Raw genomic sequence first — 15,988 nt, 5'->3', positions numbered from 1 at the left:
TCTCCTCCTCTGGAATTCCACTGTTCTCCTTGGTAAGTGAACTTGGTCTTGGCTGGATTTCTTGTTGATCTTCTGGGAGAGGGACCTGTTGTAGTGATTCTCAAGTGTCTTTGCCCGAGGTGGAATTGCACCACCCTTACCTGGGGCTGGGCTAAGTAATCCGTTTGGGTTCCACTTTCAGGAGCTTTTGTTCCCTGAACGCTTTCTATAGAGTTCCGGAGGATGGGAATGAAAATGGGGCCTCCCAATATCTGGCCTGGAGGAGCCAAGAGCTCAGGGTCCCACTCCTCAGTGTGCCCTCAGAGAAAAGTGCTCAATCACTCCCATGTCCCTGGCCTCCAGCCGCACTCCAAGCTCACCCAGCCAGTGACCAACATCTCTGTCTCTGGCACACAGCTCCACCTGGAGTCTCCAAACCCTTAGATCCCTGAGCTCTTCCAGGAGGGTCTCCCCAGGTCTTGTGGGGACCCCACTCACAGAGCAGTGGCCTGTGCCATGGGTTACGGTTCAAGGTAACCCTGAGTGGAGAGCTCAGCTCTGTCTCTGTAGCCAGCTTCCCCACTCTAATACTCTGCAACACTCAGATACCCCTGATCCTTCTGTGACCCTATGGGAACTGGGGCCACACAGACCCCGCATGGGCTTCACCCCAGTTTAGCCTCTGGAGTGATGTCCCTCAGTGGAACAGACTTTTAAAAGTCCTGATTTTGTGCTCTGTTGTTTCGCCGCTTGCCAGGAGCTGGCCCCTCCCCCCGTGGTCTATCTTCCCATTGCTTTGCATTCACTTCTTTGCTGGTCCTACCTTTCAGAAAGTGGTCGGTTTTCTATTTCTAGAATTGTTGCTCTTCTTCTCTTCGATCTCCTGTTGGATTTGTAGGTGTTCAGAATGATTTTATAAACTATCTAGCTGATCTCCTGCTACCCGATGTCATCTCAGCTTGTTACTTCTCTGCCATCTTGACTCCTCCCCCTCTGTAGGAAACTATTTGACAATTAGATAATAACTGTTTGCTGTCCTTTGACCTTTATAGCCACAAATGCCTCTATTTTACTCATATCAGAATTGCCTTATTAATATGTCATGCATTTCAAAGGAAGTGATTATTATTTTATTTTTCTTTGACCTTTGTGTAGCAAACCGTTTACTAAAGGCCCTTTACCTACTACATGGAGGGCGACAGAATGGGATACAAATATTCCCTGGTTATTCATGGGCTAGACTTAAGGCATTCAGTCAAAGGAAGAGCAGGCATAGTGCAAAATCCAGAGGGAGGGGGAGGAGGAATGAACTACCTTAAGGTGGCAGACCAACAGCTTCTGAATGCAAAGCAATAGTCTTTAGACTATGAATAGATACCCATAGTCTGACAGTACCCATAGTATGTCAAATGGCTCCTCAGAAAGCTGAGAGGAAAATAAGGGTGGTCTAGAGAAGAGGAAAGGGGGGAAAACAAAACAACCCAGAAAGAAGGAAGCAATGACAGAAGTGCAAGACACAATGGAGAGCATCCCAGGTGTCACAGTAAGACAGTAATGGCCACCAAGACCAGGACAGCACTGGTGGCCAATAGTGTCTGGTCTTTGAGGAAAAGAGGAAGAAACAATGTCTCAGGAGGAGGAGATAACACACCTCTGCCTTTTGGACATGGAAGGAGCCATTTGGATTTCAGTGGCTTCAGATAATACTACTATCTGATGTCAAGAAACACAGTCAGTAGATTCTGATGCTGAATGGTTCTGGAGTTCATCCTAAGTAGATAGAGTCAATGGACATAGTTGACATCCTTTTTAACTACTTTATTATGTTTTGATTCAACCTGAGAATTGCAGTATTATTAGGAGTATAAAATATTTTGAGAACAAATATTAGGAGAGTTTTGGGCAAAACTGTGGGCTGGTATCATATATGCAAGAATTTTATTCTTATGAGAATGTGTGAAATGCCAAGTAAGGCCTCTGGGCAGTGGCCTTGTGGAGTGACTCACCAACACCACTGCCCACCACCCCCCACTGCAGGCAACCACACACCAAGTACCATATCTACAGATCAGAAAGAGATATTATTTCTTCATAATCAATTAGCCACCTTATTACTGGTAAAATAGATGAAAGTGGATAATCTGGTATAAAAGAGCTTGCAATACTTCAGTGATATAGTGTTTGGACAACTATTGCCTAAAGGACCCTGACAGAAACATGTTGAAGGTTTTGGGATTTTAAAATCATTTGAGAGATGATAGCTTTGTCCTATGATAGCATAATTTATTTTTTGTATCAACTTTGCATATAATCCTTGAATAATAAATAACCCAATATCCTTTGCTTTTTAAGAAAAATGCAAGTGACCCACCACTAAGGACATTTTTTAAAAAGCAAATTTTATTAACACATTTTTTCTGTACCTACCATTATGTGCTTGTTCTGTAGCAGGCATGGTACGAAGCAATTCTCATACATTACCTCTAATCTTTAAAATGGCTCTTCAGGAGAGTTATAGATATGGTTATCTCTCTTATAGAGATGAAGAGACAGGAACTCAGGGAGGTTAAGCAGCTTGCCAGAGGTTGCACAGCTAGTAAGGGGCAGAGTCATGATTTCAACGCAGATGTCCCTGGCTCCAAAGTTTTTTCCTCTGGGTTATCTCTGTCTGCTTGAGACAACTAGATCAGAGTAACCCCTGGAACTATCAAGGGAAAGCCTGGTTATGTTCAGTAAATTTTTTTTTTTTTTGAGGAGGTGCAGATAGATGGTTTTTGTAAAATTTCTGTTGTAAAAAGGTGAAAATTTAGTCTTAAAGTATACTAAAGTTAGTTTGCACCTCACTTGGCTAGAATATGCTATCAACATCTCTAGATTGTAATGATAACTAACGTATTAAAGCATAATTTTGTAAATTAAATTGAAGGCTTGACTTTAGATCTAAGGTTGTTTAGATAAATTTTATTAGTTGTATTTTGTTTAATTTGGTCAAAAGTTGTGTTTCTTTCAGAATTTCATATATCTTCAAGTATAGATTTATATATTTAAGAATCTTTATAACATATTATCTGTTAAACTTCAGTCTTATTGATTATTAAAAGGTGTTTCTAGAAGTATTTTCATGGCATTTTGAGTTCAAGTTAAGTTATGGAGTTTCACTCTATGCATATATAATGAAAATAATTGTGCTTTATATAGAACACTATAATTTACTTTTTTATCTTTATGTTTCAAAATTCAGGTCCCAAGTCATTTGCAAAGGCTTTTTCCAATGGTTATCTAATTGGAGAAATTCTGCACAAGTTTGAACTTCAGGGTGATTTTTCAGAATTTTCAGAAAGCAGGTTAGTGAGATAAATTCTTTCTTAAAAAGGGTCAATTCCTTTGGCATTTGAATGGTTTTAGCTTCCAAAGTTAAGGGATAGTGAGCTACAATTTTGTTAATTATTTCTTCTTTCTTTTAAGGGAAATGAAGCAACTTATAGTATCCTGGCAAAAAAAAAACAAAAAAAAACAAAAAAACATAACAAGACAAAACCCTGTTATATTTTTTTTTTGTAGCAACTATGCTGAGATCTAATTCATAGATGGTCATTTACCAGTTTAAAGCATATAATTCAGTGGTTTTAAGCATATTTACATATTTAGTGTATTCACAACCATGACCACTAACCACCTGGCCCCTGGTACCCACTTATCTATTTTCTGTCCCTATGGATTTGCCTATTTTACACATTTCATATTAGTGGGATCATATAATATGTGTATTTTGTGATTGGCTCCTTCCACTTAGGACACTGTTTTCAAGGTTTATCCATGTTATAGTTTGTATCATTACTTCTTAATTCCTACTTATTTGATGAATAATTTCAATTGGATATATCACATTTCACTTATTAATTCATTAATTGGTGGATACGAGTCATCAGTTATTCTGAACAGTGCTACTATATTGTGTTTTCATATGGAAATGTTCTCATTCCTCTTGGGTGTGAAATTCACCTAGGAGTGAAGTTGTTCGGTTACATTATGTATGTTTACAATTTTGAGCAACACCTGAATTGCTTTGCAAAATGCCCGTTATCATTTACAGTTACGCTAGTAACATATGAAGGTTTCGGTTTTTCCACATGATCATAAATGCTTGTTAGGGTCTTTTTGATTATTGTTGTCTAGTCAGTATTAAGCAGTATCTCTTTGTGATTTTGATTTGCATTTCCCTAATGATGGTGAGCCTCTTTTCATGTGCTTATCAGTCATTTGTTTTGCTTCACTGGTGAAATGTTATACAATCCTTGCCTATTTTCTTTTAAATTTTACTTTTTTTCTTTTTTTAAAGATTTTATTTATTTATCTGAGAGAGAGAGAATGAGATAGAGTGAGAGCACAAGTAGGCAGAGAGAGAGTGAGTGGGAAAAGCAGGCTCTCTGCTAAGTAGGGAGCTGGATGTGGGACTTGATCCCAGGACCCAGGGATCATGACCTGAGCTGAAGGCAGTCGCTTAACCAACTGAGCCACCCAGGCGCCCTTAAATTTTACTTTTTAAAGCAGTTTCAGATTGATAGAAAAATTGAGAAGAAGGGACAGAGATTACCTATTAACTCCCTCCTCTGACACATACATAGCCTCCTTAGTATCCACTCCCCAACCAGAGGGTGCACTTATTACTGCTGATGAACCTATAATGATACGTGTTCACTCAAAGTAAATAGTTTACATTTGGGTTCATTCTTAGAGTTGTACATTCTATGGGTTTGGACAAATGTAGAATGACTTGTATCTACCATTGTAGTATCTATACATAGTATTTGCACTGCCCAAATCCTCTATGCTCTATCAGTCATCCTCCCTTACCCCAACCCTGGCAACTACTGATTTTTTTTTTTTTATTATCTTTATAGTTTTGCCTCTTGCAGAATGTCATATAGTTGGAGCTTATGGCTTCTTTCACTTAGAAATATGCATTTAAGTTTCCTCCATATCTTCTCATGGCTTGGTAGCTCATTTCTTTTTAGCACTGAATAGTTTTTCATTGTCTGGATGGACCACAGTTGATTTATCCATTCACCTGCTGAAGGACATCTTGGTTGCTTCCAAGTTTTAGTAATCATAAATAAAACTGCTGTAAACATCCATGTGCGGGTTTTATGTGGACATAAAATTTCATCTCCTTTGGGTAAATAAACAGGGTCACAATTATTGGATCAGATGGTAAAAGTATGTTTAGTTTTGGAGGAAACCAATGAACTGTTTCCCAAAGTGGCTGTACCCTTTAGCATTCCTCCCAGCAATGAATGAATGAGAGTTCTTGTGACTTCACATCCTCACCAGCATTTTAGCGTTGTTAGTGTTTTGGATTCTGGCCATTCTCATAGGAGTATAGTGATAGCTCACTGTTGTTTTAAATTACAGTTCTTGAAAGTTGTGGAGTATGTTTCTGTGTGTGTATTCCCTGAGGTTCAAGCATTGTCCCAGCTGCACACAATTATGTTTCTCATCAAAAAAATGAATGATGTCAGAAAGTATACCTGTTTAGAAGACTTAAAAGCACCATTCTGACCAGATGATGTATGTAGTATTTCAGATAGACTAAACTGATGTCAGCAGGGTCATAGACGCCCTTTGTGTTAAATGGAAAAAGGGACCTCATCTGGCTGGACACAACTGTGAAGACACAGGTCTCTGTGAACAGAGAGGCCTTTGTGCTAAGGAGAGGAACCCCTTTTTGTATGAAATAGCCTTGCATCAGGGACAAGACATGACAGGCTGAGCAGAAGGTAGATTTACACCCTTGCCCCACCTTTGGACAGGGGTGTGCCCTGAATAGCATCATGTATAACAGCCCTGCTTTTCACCCACTGCAAAGAGCTAACTTTATGCCACTGAGAGTCACTGCATTCCTTAATGTGAGAAGAGGGACCTACTTGTTCTCACAACCAAGTTCCATCCATCCTGAATTCTCGGAACAAGATACTATTTTTCCCAGGGCACATGGTCTTTTAAAGAAGGATCAGTATATCCATGGATATGACTTTTGTAGAAGTGTACTTTATGGAGAAAAGGATCCTTCTTTGTCAAACCTATTTTTTTAGGCAGATAGGTAACACTGGGCTCATGATTTGGGGATTTTGTCAAAAAAAATTTTTTTTAGTCTAAAATATAAGTGTTGCTTGTAACTGAATCTATTTGCCTTAGAGATTAATAGGATAAAATAATAAAAAGTAAAGGAGCATGGATATTGCTGGGGGAACAGCTTCTACTTACCTTGTAAGTTGTATTCCCTCATCAGGTGACAAGGAGGAGAGAAGATAGGTAATCTCTGGGCAAATAAGAACTATGGGTATCAGATACTTAAAATAATTTTAAAAATCCTAAGAATGAGAGCACCTACATGACTCAGTCAGTTAAGCGTCTGACTCATGATTTTAGCTCAGCTTTTGGTCTTATGGTTATGGGATACAGCCCTACATTCTCCATTCTTACTGAGTGCCGGGCTCAGTTCTGATAACTTCTGGAAATGGATACTGTTTGCTTTTGGATTTTCCCCCCCAAGAATTTTGATGCCCCTCATCTCTGTAGCCCTAGGTTATGACCCAGGACAAAGCTCTGACGAGTGCCTCTCTGGCCATCTGTCCAAATATGTGTGGTGCACAAGACATGGGACTTTGAGGATAGGAGGGCATGGAAGAGTAACTGTGATGGCAGAGTGAGACTGGGTGGGTCCAGGGAAGGCAAGCACAAGTCATGGATCTCACTGGCCTTTTAGAGTCATACTTTTCAAACATGGTCTGCTTCACCTGCCTCGTTTTAGGCAGGTGTGTGTTACATCACACTTTAAGGTTACTTGTGCAGGAACAAACTTCAAACCTGGACACAAGAAGACCTAAAAAATGTTTACTCTTGTTGTGAGATTTCCTGTAGCATTTATTATTTCTTCTCATGACCTCTGTGACCTGCTTCTTTTTTATTAACTTAAAATATTGTATTCAAAGCTTATTGATATAGTTTGATATGCCAGGTACACATTACCAAATATTTCTGTTAAAACAATAATAGTAAACAGAGGAAATAAGACAGTAAATGACCCCATATACCTGGAAGAGGAATTTAAGTTGTTGCATCTCTGTTTTTGTTGACATTGGCCTTCCCATGATATTGACTCCTCATTCCTATTTAGAAATCATTCATAGAGTCCCTCAGGCTCATCTCCTTTTGCACCATGGGTTTTTTAATTTGCAGTGAATGGGCACTTTTAGGCTACATTTTAGAAGGCTCACAAACATCTGAAAAGGCATACACATTTCATGTCTGTGCCCGAGTATGTGTTTTCTTTCCTGTGGAACAGGTGCCATGGCTCTCATCAGATTTTCAGTGGTATCTGTGACATAAAACAAAAAACAAAAACAGTAACCTCTGGAGAAACAGGATACTATCAACAGTATATAAATTTTAAGTGTGAATCAATCACTATAAACTTCTAAACTTCTTAACTGAGGTACATGAAGATCATTGTATCATCCCCAAATAATTTTATAGTCCAAAATGAAGTTACTGAATGAATAGCCCTGTTATCAGGGTGCCCAATATGTGCCCAACCCCTCTTTTCTAAGGTATCATTTTGTTTTTGTTTTTATTTTTTTGGAGGGGGAAGGGTAGGACTTTCATTTATATATGAGTATATTCAGTATATTTTTTTTCTGTGAAAGAATGTGACTGAATGTTAGGAATTTAAAGTAAGGAGGACATAGGCCAGTGGTTAAAATTGGTATTTGTTTCTAGTTGGAACATGGAAAGGCACAGGAATTGAAAATGCCCCCAACATTATCCTTCAGTCACTGGATTCATAGGCTTATTAACAGCCCTAGATTATTTGAGACCTGTATTCTAACACGGACCTCAATTTACCGCTTCTTGTCTACTTGTTTACTCATCTGTTTTAACTGCTGTGAACCCCGCAAGGGTAGGGGCTGCACCCTATTCATCTTTGTAAGTTTAATAAACATATTAAAAGTTCATAGGCGACTCAGCATTAACTTAAAATTAGAAAGTCTTTACTGATAAAAGTAGTAATATAACATTTCAGTGAAAATGATATAATTAGTGTGATTGCATAGCTAATATCATTTAATGAAATATTTATGATGGTGCCTGGGACGATCACTGTTAAAGTCATCAGTGCAACATTTAGGGCTATTTTCAGACTCCTGTAATAAATAATGTCATTTAACAATATGGAAATTTAAATTATAGTTTTTCCTTCTGAGTAAAATATTTTTCAAAACCATAGTTGTTTTTCCGTGTAGAAGAAAGCACTTAGTTTTCTGTTTTTGTTTTGACTTCTTGTAAAAATTCTAGCATGCATTTAAGCAGAAAAATGTACAAAATCAGCTTTAGATATACCATTCCAGAGAAATAAATGGGAGGAGTTCAGGGCAAATAGAATATCTCAATGTAGTTACATGATTGAGTGGTTTTAGAGAGGAGTGGTATAGGAAAAGAATATCCAATAATTCATAATATTAGATCATGGCAATGCCTCTGATATTTGTTGTCTCTAATTCAGTGCCAGTGTCTAATTTGGAAACTGTTTTAATGCCTAGAGTTTCAAATGCCAAACTCAATAATTTTTCTCGCTTGGAGCCAACGCTTCACCTTCTGGGTGTGCAGTTTGATCAGAACGTGGCCCACAACATCATCACGGAAAAGCCTGGGGCGGCAACCAAACTTTTGTATCAGTTGTACATTGTTCTTCAGAAAAAGAAGAAAAGTGGACTGACTGGAGTGGAAATACAATCCATACAACCCCCGGCAAACATCAGACAGCAAAGTATGAAAAGTGAGGCTTTTCGAGACGTAAGTACACAGAGACGATATCGGGCGCGTTCAGGGTGGTATGGCCGTAGACGTAAGTACACTTAGAAACATAAACGTATCACAATGTAAGACTTGGGAAAGTAAAATGACAGTGACATTGGCTGCTCAAAGAAGCACCATTGGGTAGCTATGTCCCTTATGTATGTTCTTGGTCATACTTGGATTTTTATATTAATGTTTTCAAATCATTTATCATTTTTGATGTCTCCCTCCTTCCTATATACATTACCAACAGTTTATCAAATTCTGTATGTTCCTAATTTGCAGTGTTTTTATGCCTTGCTCCTCTCTTTCCATTTCTGGCCCTGTCATGTCTGCTCAGATCCCTGCGTGAACACTGCAGCAACGTATCTAACACGTCTCCCAGTCTTCTAGCTTTCCACCAGAGGTCAATCAACGGCTAGATGAATCTTTCCTAAATTCCAGTTGCACTCGGCCCTTTTGCTCAGAAGCCTGCCATTTTACGGGACTGACATTCAAAATCTTTCACTGAATGGTCTCAATCTGTCTTTCTCTGTTTCTTCATAGTCCTCAGCTTAAAGTCTTTGTTTTTTCTTTCTTTTTTTTTTTTTAAGAGGATTTTATTTATTTATTTATTTTTTGTCAGAGAGAGAGAGAACACACAAGCAGAGGTAGAAGTAGGCTCCCTGCTGAGCAAGGAGCCCGATCTGGGACTCTATCCCAGGACCCTGAGATCATGACCTGAGCTAAAGGCAAATGCTTAACCAACTGAGACACCCAGGCATCTTGAGTCTTAGTTTTTTCTTCACTGATCCTCAACCTGTTCTTGAATAGATCTTGTACATTTCTGCTTTTCTCTCCCTTTCACCTAAGCTCACACTTTTCATCTCGCTCCTTTCCACAAACTCTTCTCCATCCACTGCTGTGCAGCCTTCCCAACACAAATGGATTTTTCCTGTGGAACTCCTAGGGCCTGGGTAGTTTCCACTCTCTGGTGATAGCCTCCTGCTGCTCATACTGTTGCCAGCTTTCATGATTAATATGTCATACGGCCTCACAAGATTTTTAGTCCCTCAAATTCAAGGAATATGCCTGATAGAATGCTTTCAACATTGCAAATATTCATTGTGTTTTGATTAGTTGATACAACTTTTTAGATGACAATTCTCTCCAGTTCCTGTTGCTGTTTCCTTATGGCAAATGAAGTACATTAACTTTTCCAGGCCTCTAGGATAATGGGGAGTGTTGCACTGACCCAATGCATTAAATAGAAATGGAAATAATTAAATGTTTAAATTGAACTTCTGAAGACACAGTGACATAATAGATGTGAGGGCCATCTCCACTTTTGTATTTGTCTATTCTTAGCAGACAATCTTACGAGCCTGGTGGCAGAAGGAGCCCAGCACCCAAGAGAGCTGAAAATTAGAATAAGGTTACAACCAAAGAGCTTGGTCTTGCCTTCTGCCCCCTTCACTTGCAAAGCTGAGTAACTTTGGGCCAATCCCTGGAATACTCTTAACCTCCATTTTCCCAGCAGCTGAAATAAGATTGATTATCTCTACCTGCCTCAGAGTTAGGCTTTTTTTTTTTTAATATGTATATAATTTTAAGGAAACAATTCATGAGAAAATTCTTTGTGAAGTGTAAAACAGTCAACAGGAACAAGAGTTGTAAGAGTTGTGTAATTGAAGCCAACAATAAACCATTGTGTTTAATGTTGGCCATGGTGACCTCCCAGAGTCAACCATTCATTCATTGAACAATATTAATTGGGCTCCTATTTTATGTCAGGCAATTCCACTATAATCAACACAAGAAAAGTCCCCACCTGTTTAGAGCTTCCATTCTTAGGAGAGAAAAATATTTCAGTGGAGTAGTGTGGAATGTTCAGAGTTGAAGAGTAAATTGAGATGAGGCAGATGGGAGCAGAGACGGGATAGAAGCGTAGAGCATAGAGGGAATGTGGAGGTGAAAGAGACGAGAAGAGAACAGTGGCTGCAGGAGAGAAGCGCACGAGCAGGGTGCCGTTCTTTGTTTCCTCTATGGGTATAGAAAGTGGGACAGCTGGCCAGTTGAGAAAAAGAACCAGGGGCAGGAGATGACTGGTGTGGGAGCCAAGTCCTCTGGGAAAGAAAGGAGGATGCAGCTGATGGTCCAGGTGGAGGAGGAGGTATCTTAAGAAAGAACTAGACATGCCTTTTCTTCTGAAAGCAGGTAGAAGAAAATGCAGGTGTCTTACATAATTATAGTAATGACTAAAATTTATCGATTGTGCAGAGCAATATGCAAAGCCTGGTTCCAGGAGATAGATAAAGATTATATATATATATATATATATATATATATATATATATATTCCTTTGATCTTCACAATAGCCTTATAAGATACCCATCTTTATTATTCCCATTTTACAGATGATGAAACTAAGGAGCAGAGGAGTTAAGTAACTTGCTCAACTTAATGCAGCAAATAGGTGATAATGTTGCAACAAACCTAGGCAGAGTAACTCTAGAGCCACACACTTAACCGTAGGCTATGTTATATCTTAGAGGGTATTTCCTGGGTAAGGGAGGGATAATAAGGATATAAGATAAGATGTAGACATATGTTGAAGTAGAGAAGTAGGATGTTCAGGGACTTTACACTTTTGTTGCCTCTGTGGAGACGGAGGCCAGGCCATTTTTAATAATGAAAAAAGCAAGAAGGTGAGTAAAGGCTTAAAGTCACCTGAAAGGTCCTTAAGAGATCTTCTGAGTAAGTGCCCATATCTGCTTAGGTGGCTTTAGAAGACAAGGACCAAAAATGGTTTGAGCAACAGTTCCATTTGAAAAAAAAACTTTAATAAGTCTTCAGCTTTTAAGGAGATTACTTTTGGTTATGAAAGTTTTACTTAATTCCATTAGACCTATTACTCTGTTCCCCATTTTATAATCATTGAGGTTCATTTTCTTACACTCTTAGACTCTCATTTCCAATGGCCTGGAAGTTTTAATGTTTCTTCACTTTTTACGAGGAAGTAGCTTAAGTTATGGAAAGAATCTGGGTCTTATATTATCTCTTATATGTTGAATTGGTTTTATGAAATTATTTTTATGAAAATGTACTTCTCTAAGAATTCCAATGCCATTCATTAAAAATTAAACTCAGAAAAAATAAAAATTAAACTCAGAGCAAAAAATATATGAATATATTTGAAACTATTTTATAAGAAAGAATTCAAACATGTGTTTATTGTTTTCATGTAAATTAAAGATCTGAGTGACTAGTATGGGGCTTGCATTTATTTTAACCATCAACAAGGGTAATTTACAGAAATTTTATTTTGAAGACAAATTTTGCATGTGCTTTTAATGACAATATACTTTTTATTTTCTAATAATGAAATCCTTTGAACTGCTTTCTCCATTTAGAGACTTAGAAACCTGATACCACGTCAAACTGATTTCAATCTGATGCGGGTTACACACAGGTTTCAAGAAAAATATAAACACATGAAAGAAGATCTTGTCCACATGCATTTTGAGAAACTCCAAAAATTTCAAAAGCTCAAGGAAGATCAAAGATCCTTTAATATTGAAAAGGTTTTATAGTATGATTTTTCCAGAAATTGATTAGAGCATAGAGAATACTGTTTGGGATTTATGCCTATAGTACACATTGCATAAGCATTAATGTAGCATAAGTCGCGTGTTCCTTTGACTCATGCTCCACCTGCTCTCACCTTTCTCTCCCTTACTCTTCCCTTTGTTCCATTCCCACTCCTGCCCTCACCTCTCCTTGTGACCAGGAACGAGAACTGCCATTCTCTGGAGTGGCAGGACAACTTGATTTCTTTTTAGGTTGTCTGGTAGAAATTAATGCTTCACATGGGTGAGCGGTGGGGGTTTGCAACTAACCACTCCAGTGAAGGCTTATGATGGTTGCCCCCACTAAGGGATGTAGAGCGACATTCCCTCTCTGAGTTCCCTCTTTTGCAATCTCTTAGTTTTTCTGTCCTGCCTCATTTCTCTCGTCCTGGTAGTTTGAGGTGATATCCTGCTTGCTTTCTTTTCCAAACCCCTTAAACATCTCTTGCCTTCTTTCTGGCCCTTCTTGCTTTAACTAACTCCCCACTGCTTCTCAAATTCCTCTGAAAACCTTTAATGATCTCCTATGCCTTTAAGTACATGAGAACATGATGGTGTAAGGAATCGTTAAAGATTTTCAAGAGAATTTCAGGTGACTACATATATGGAATGTGTAAACTAAGGCAAAAGAATTATAGTTCTTCTCCTTGCACTACAAATCACTTTTTAAATTCATATATTTAAAATGGTAAGAAATGGACACATCCTGAATATAGTCAGCCCCCTGTGCAGAGGGGAGGGAAAGATGAGAGACAAATTCTGGAGGATCTTATGGTCTCATTACTTGCTAGAGAGTCGATAAAGCGCTGGGCTTCCCCTCTTGCATTGCATGGTAAGGCGACAAGGCACTCCTAAAGCAGTGTCTAAAAAAGACCAAGTGCTGGGACTCTTAATTTTTAAGGAACCAGCCCGTCTAACTTTGATGTGCTAAGTGTAATGCAGAAAGAGTCCAAGGAAAGTTGGGAAAAAGGAAATATGAAACCATTAAATATTAAATTATGTTAAAAATGATAGGAAGCAGGGGCACCTGGGTGGCTTAGTCAAACATCTGACTCTTGATTTCAGCTCAGGTCATGATCTCAGGGTCATGAGATCAAGCCCCACGGTGGGTTCCATGCTGGGCCTGTGGTCTACTTAACATTCTCTCCCTCTCCCTCTGTATCCTCTTCTCTTCTGTCCAGCCCCCAGCTTGTGTTCTCTCTCTCACATATAACAGAAAAAAAAAAAAAAAATCGCAGGAAGCAAATAGGGAGAGCCTATGTCGTCCTGGTTTTCTTGAGAAGGAAAGATCAATATATTACAACGATATAAAAAGTTATATTTTGGAAAGTAAAATGAAGAAAAATTTTAAGTTATTTATAATTTTTGACTTTTTAGTGGTTAAAGCGTCTTTGGATGGAAAAAATGATCTTATTAGCTCTAATATAATACTTAGTAGTAAAATCATGATTAGTTTTACATGTTACTTCATAAATAATCTAACCTTCAAAATATTTTGTCTGGTTTTCATGATTTCTTTTTTTTGCTTTCATTTATGCTTGTGTTCTACTTAAAATAAATACTCCCAGGTAGAGAAGAGATGATCTAATAATGGTATCACATAATTCAGTATTTAATTCAGTATTTGAAGTAGCCTCTGATTTCATTGTTTAGCTGTGACTGAGTTTGGGGGAAGTTTGTCATATCTCCTGGATTCCCCAGAAGTCCTCCTAAAGACCATCTCCCAGATAGAATTTTCTCTTCAAGTCATCTTTAGAGATAGAATTTTCTCTTTGCATTATTGGGTAGGTCAGAAGGTAGAATTGGGAAAGAATGATATTCTTCTTTGTATCTGAGGCACCTTTATTTCTTACAGTGTCATCACCTAGAATGAAGATGCACACATCTGATAGGCATAATTTGAGGATTCCAAAATCGTGTGTGTTTGTTTTTTTTAAGATTTATTTATTTATTTATTTATTTGACACAGAGAGAGATCGAGAGAGAGAGAGAGAAAGAGCACACAAGCAGGGGAGCGGCTGGCAGGCAGATAGGGAGAAGCAGCCTCCCCACTGAGCAGAGTGCCCCACGTGGGGCTCGATCCCAAGATCCTGGGATCATGACCAGAGCTGAAGACAGATGCTTAACAGACTGAGCCACCTAGGTGTCCCCCCCAACAATTGTGTTTTAATATCATACTTTTTGAAATGAGTCATATTGATACCTGCTTTCTAACATTACATGTTTGTGATACCCACTCCATTGGTAAATTGCTGAGTTCTGAGAAATGCATATATGTGTACCTGTGAGTGTGTAACATAGCCTGTTTTTCTGATGAGTGGAATAACTAAACATCTGTGGGATATTCAGCAACGCTTGAACAGAAGACGACAAAATGAAATAATGGCCAAAATCCAAGCAGCTATCATACAGATTCCTAAACCTGCATCAAATCGTACTTTGAGAGCACTTGAGGCCCAAAAAATGATGAAAAAGAAAAAAGAGGCAGAGGTAAGTGATAATCCTTTAATTTGGTGTTGTGTTAATCTTAATGAAAGAAAGATCTTTCTCTAAAACACAGAGATTGCCCCCCAACTTCTTAGTTCCTTTTCAAATTATTGGTGGCATTTTTCCTTCTCATTCAAAACCCCTTCACTGTGTGCATATCTAATCCATATTATACTGTTATTTGTTCAGAATGAGAGAATGTAGCTGTAGGTCAGGGAAAAGAAACTCATGTTAAATGACAGTACCAATCTAAACTCCTGTGTTGAGGATTCTGTGGTCACTACAAAATATTCTAGAATGGTGCTGCTGTGATGGGTCACAATCACCATGGGTACAGAGCTGTCAGTCAAGGTACACACACCATACATATGCCATTCCTACTGTATGCTTTAATCAGTCCCTTCTCACCATGCTGCACTGTTTTTCTGAGTACCAGGAATGTTAAGTTGTGTGCTTGCTATCAGTATGTGTAAATTTAAGATACCTATGCTAGTGGTGCTTTATAAGACCATACCAGCTGTCAGTCATTCTAGTAGGATACCATCTGCTTCTCTTTCATAGTGGAGAAATACTACATTTTGATACTAATTCCTGCAGCCTACGTTGCATACTACTCCAGTCTTTATTAATGATAATCTCTCCTGGGACCTAAGGAAAAGAATAACAGTTACCATTTATTGAGGATTTGCTGTATGTCAGCCTGTGGGTTGGCAACTTTACATTATCTTTCATTTGTAAATAACTCTCTAAGTAGGGTATTACTCCCCCAATTTCTAAATAAGGAAACTGAGACTCAGAAAGCTGCCATGTTTCACTCTGAGGATAGTAAAGCAGAGATTGACAGGTCTCTCTGATATCTAAATCCAATACATTTTATGTTAATCCACATTTCTTTATTTTTTAATATTTAAAAAATATCCTGCACTTGTATTCTAAAGAAAATTACTCAGAGAGTTTTTTTCCAGATCCAAATTTTAGAAAAGTATTTAATTCTTAAATTTCTCTCACATGGTTAAGGTTTATTAATAAGGATTTACAGTAGATGAAGGACGAACTA

General features: G+C 38.3%; 1 protein-coding gene across 4 annotated transcripts in view; it reads left to right on the top strand.

Moving 5' to 3' along the window:
- SPEF2 (sperm flagellar 2) overlaps positions 1 to 15,988 on the top strand; it is a 167,883-nt gene that overhangs the window by 15,008 nt on the left and 136,887 nt on the right. For 2 of the 4 annotated variants that reach the window (XM_082724238.1, XM_082724236.1), the window contains exons 2-5: positions 3,221 to 3,323; positions 8,580 to 8,832; positions 12,229 to 12,399; positions 14,794 to 14,934. In XM_082724238.1, the coding sequence (XP_082580364.1) occupies positions 3,221 to 3,323; positions 8,580 to 8,832; positions 12,229 to 12,399; positions 14,794 to 14,934 (668 nt within the window). The remainder of the gene's footprint in view (positions 1 to 3,220; positions 3,324 to 8,579; positions 8,833 to 12,228; positions 12,400 to 14,793; positions 14,935 to 15,988) is intronic. The other 2 variants (XM_082724239.1, XM_082724237.1) reach the window with 1 other exon arrangement.

The sequence above is a fragment of the Mustela nivalis genome (genome assembly GCF_964662115.1).
Source record: "Mustela nivalis genome assembly, chromosome: 3".
Taxonomy (NCBI): Eukaryota; Metazoa; Chordata; class Mammalia; order Carnivora; family Mustelidae; genus Mustela; species Mustela nivalis.
This window is presented reverse-complemented; position numbering and strand designations above follow the sequence as displayed.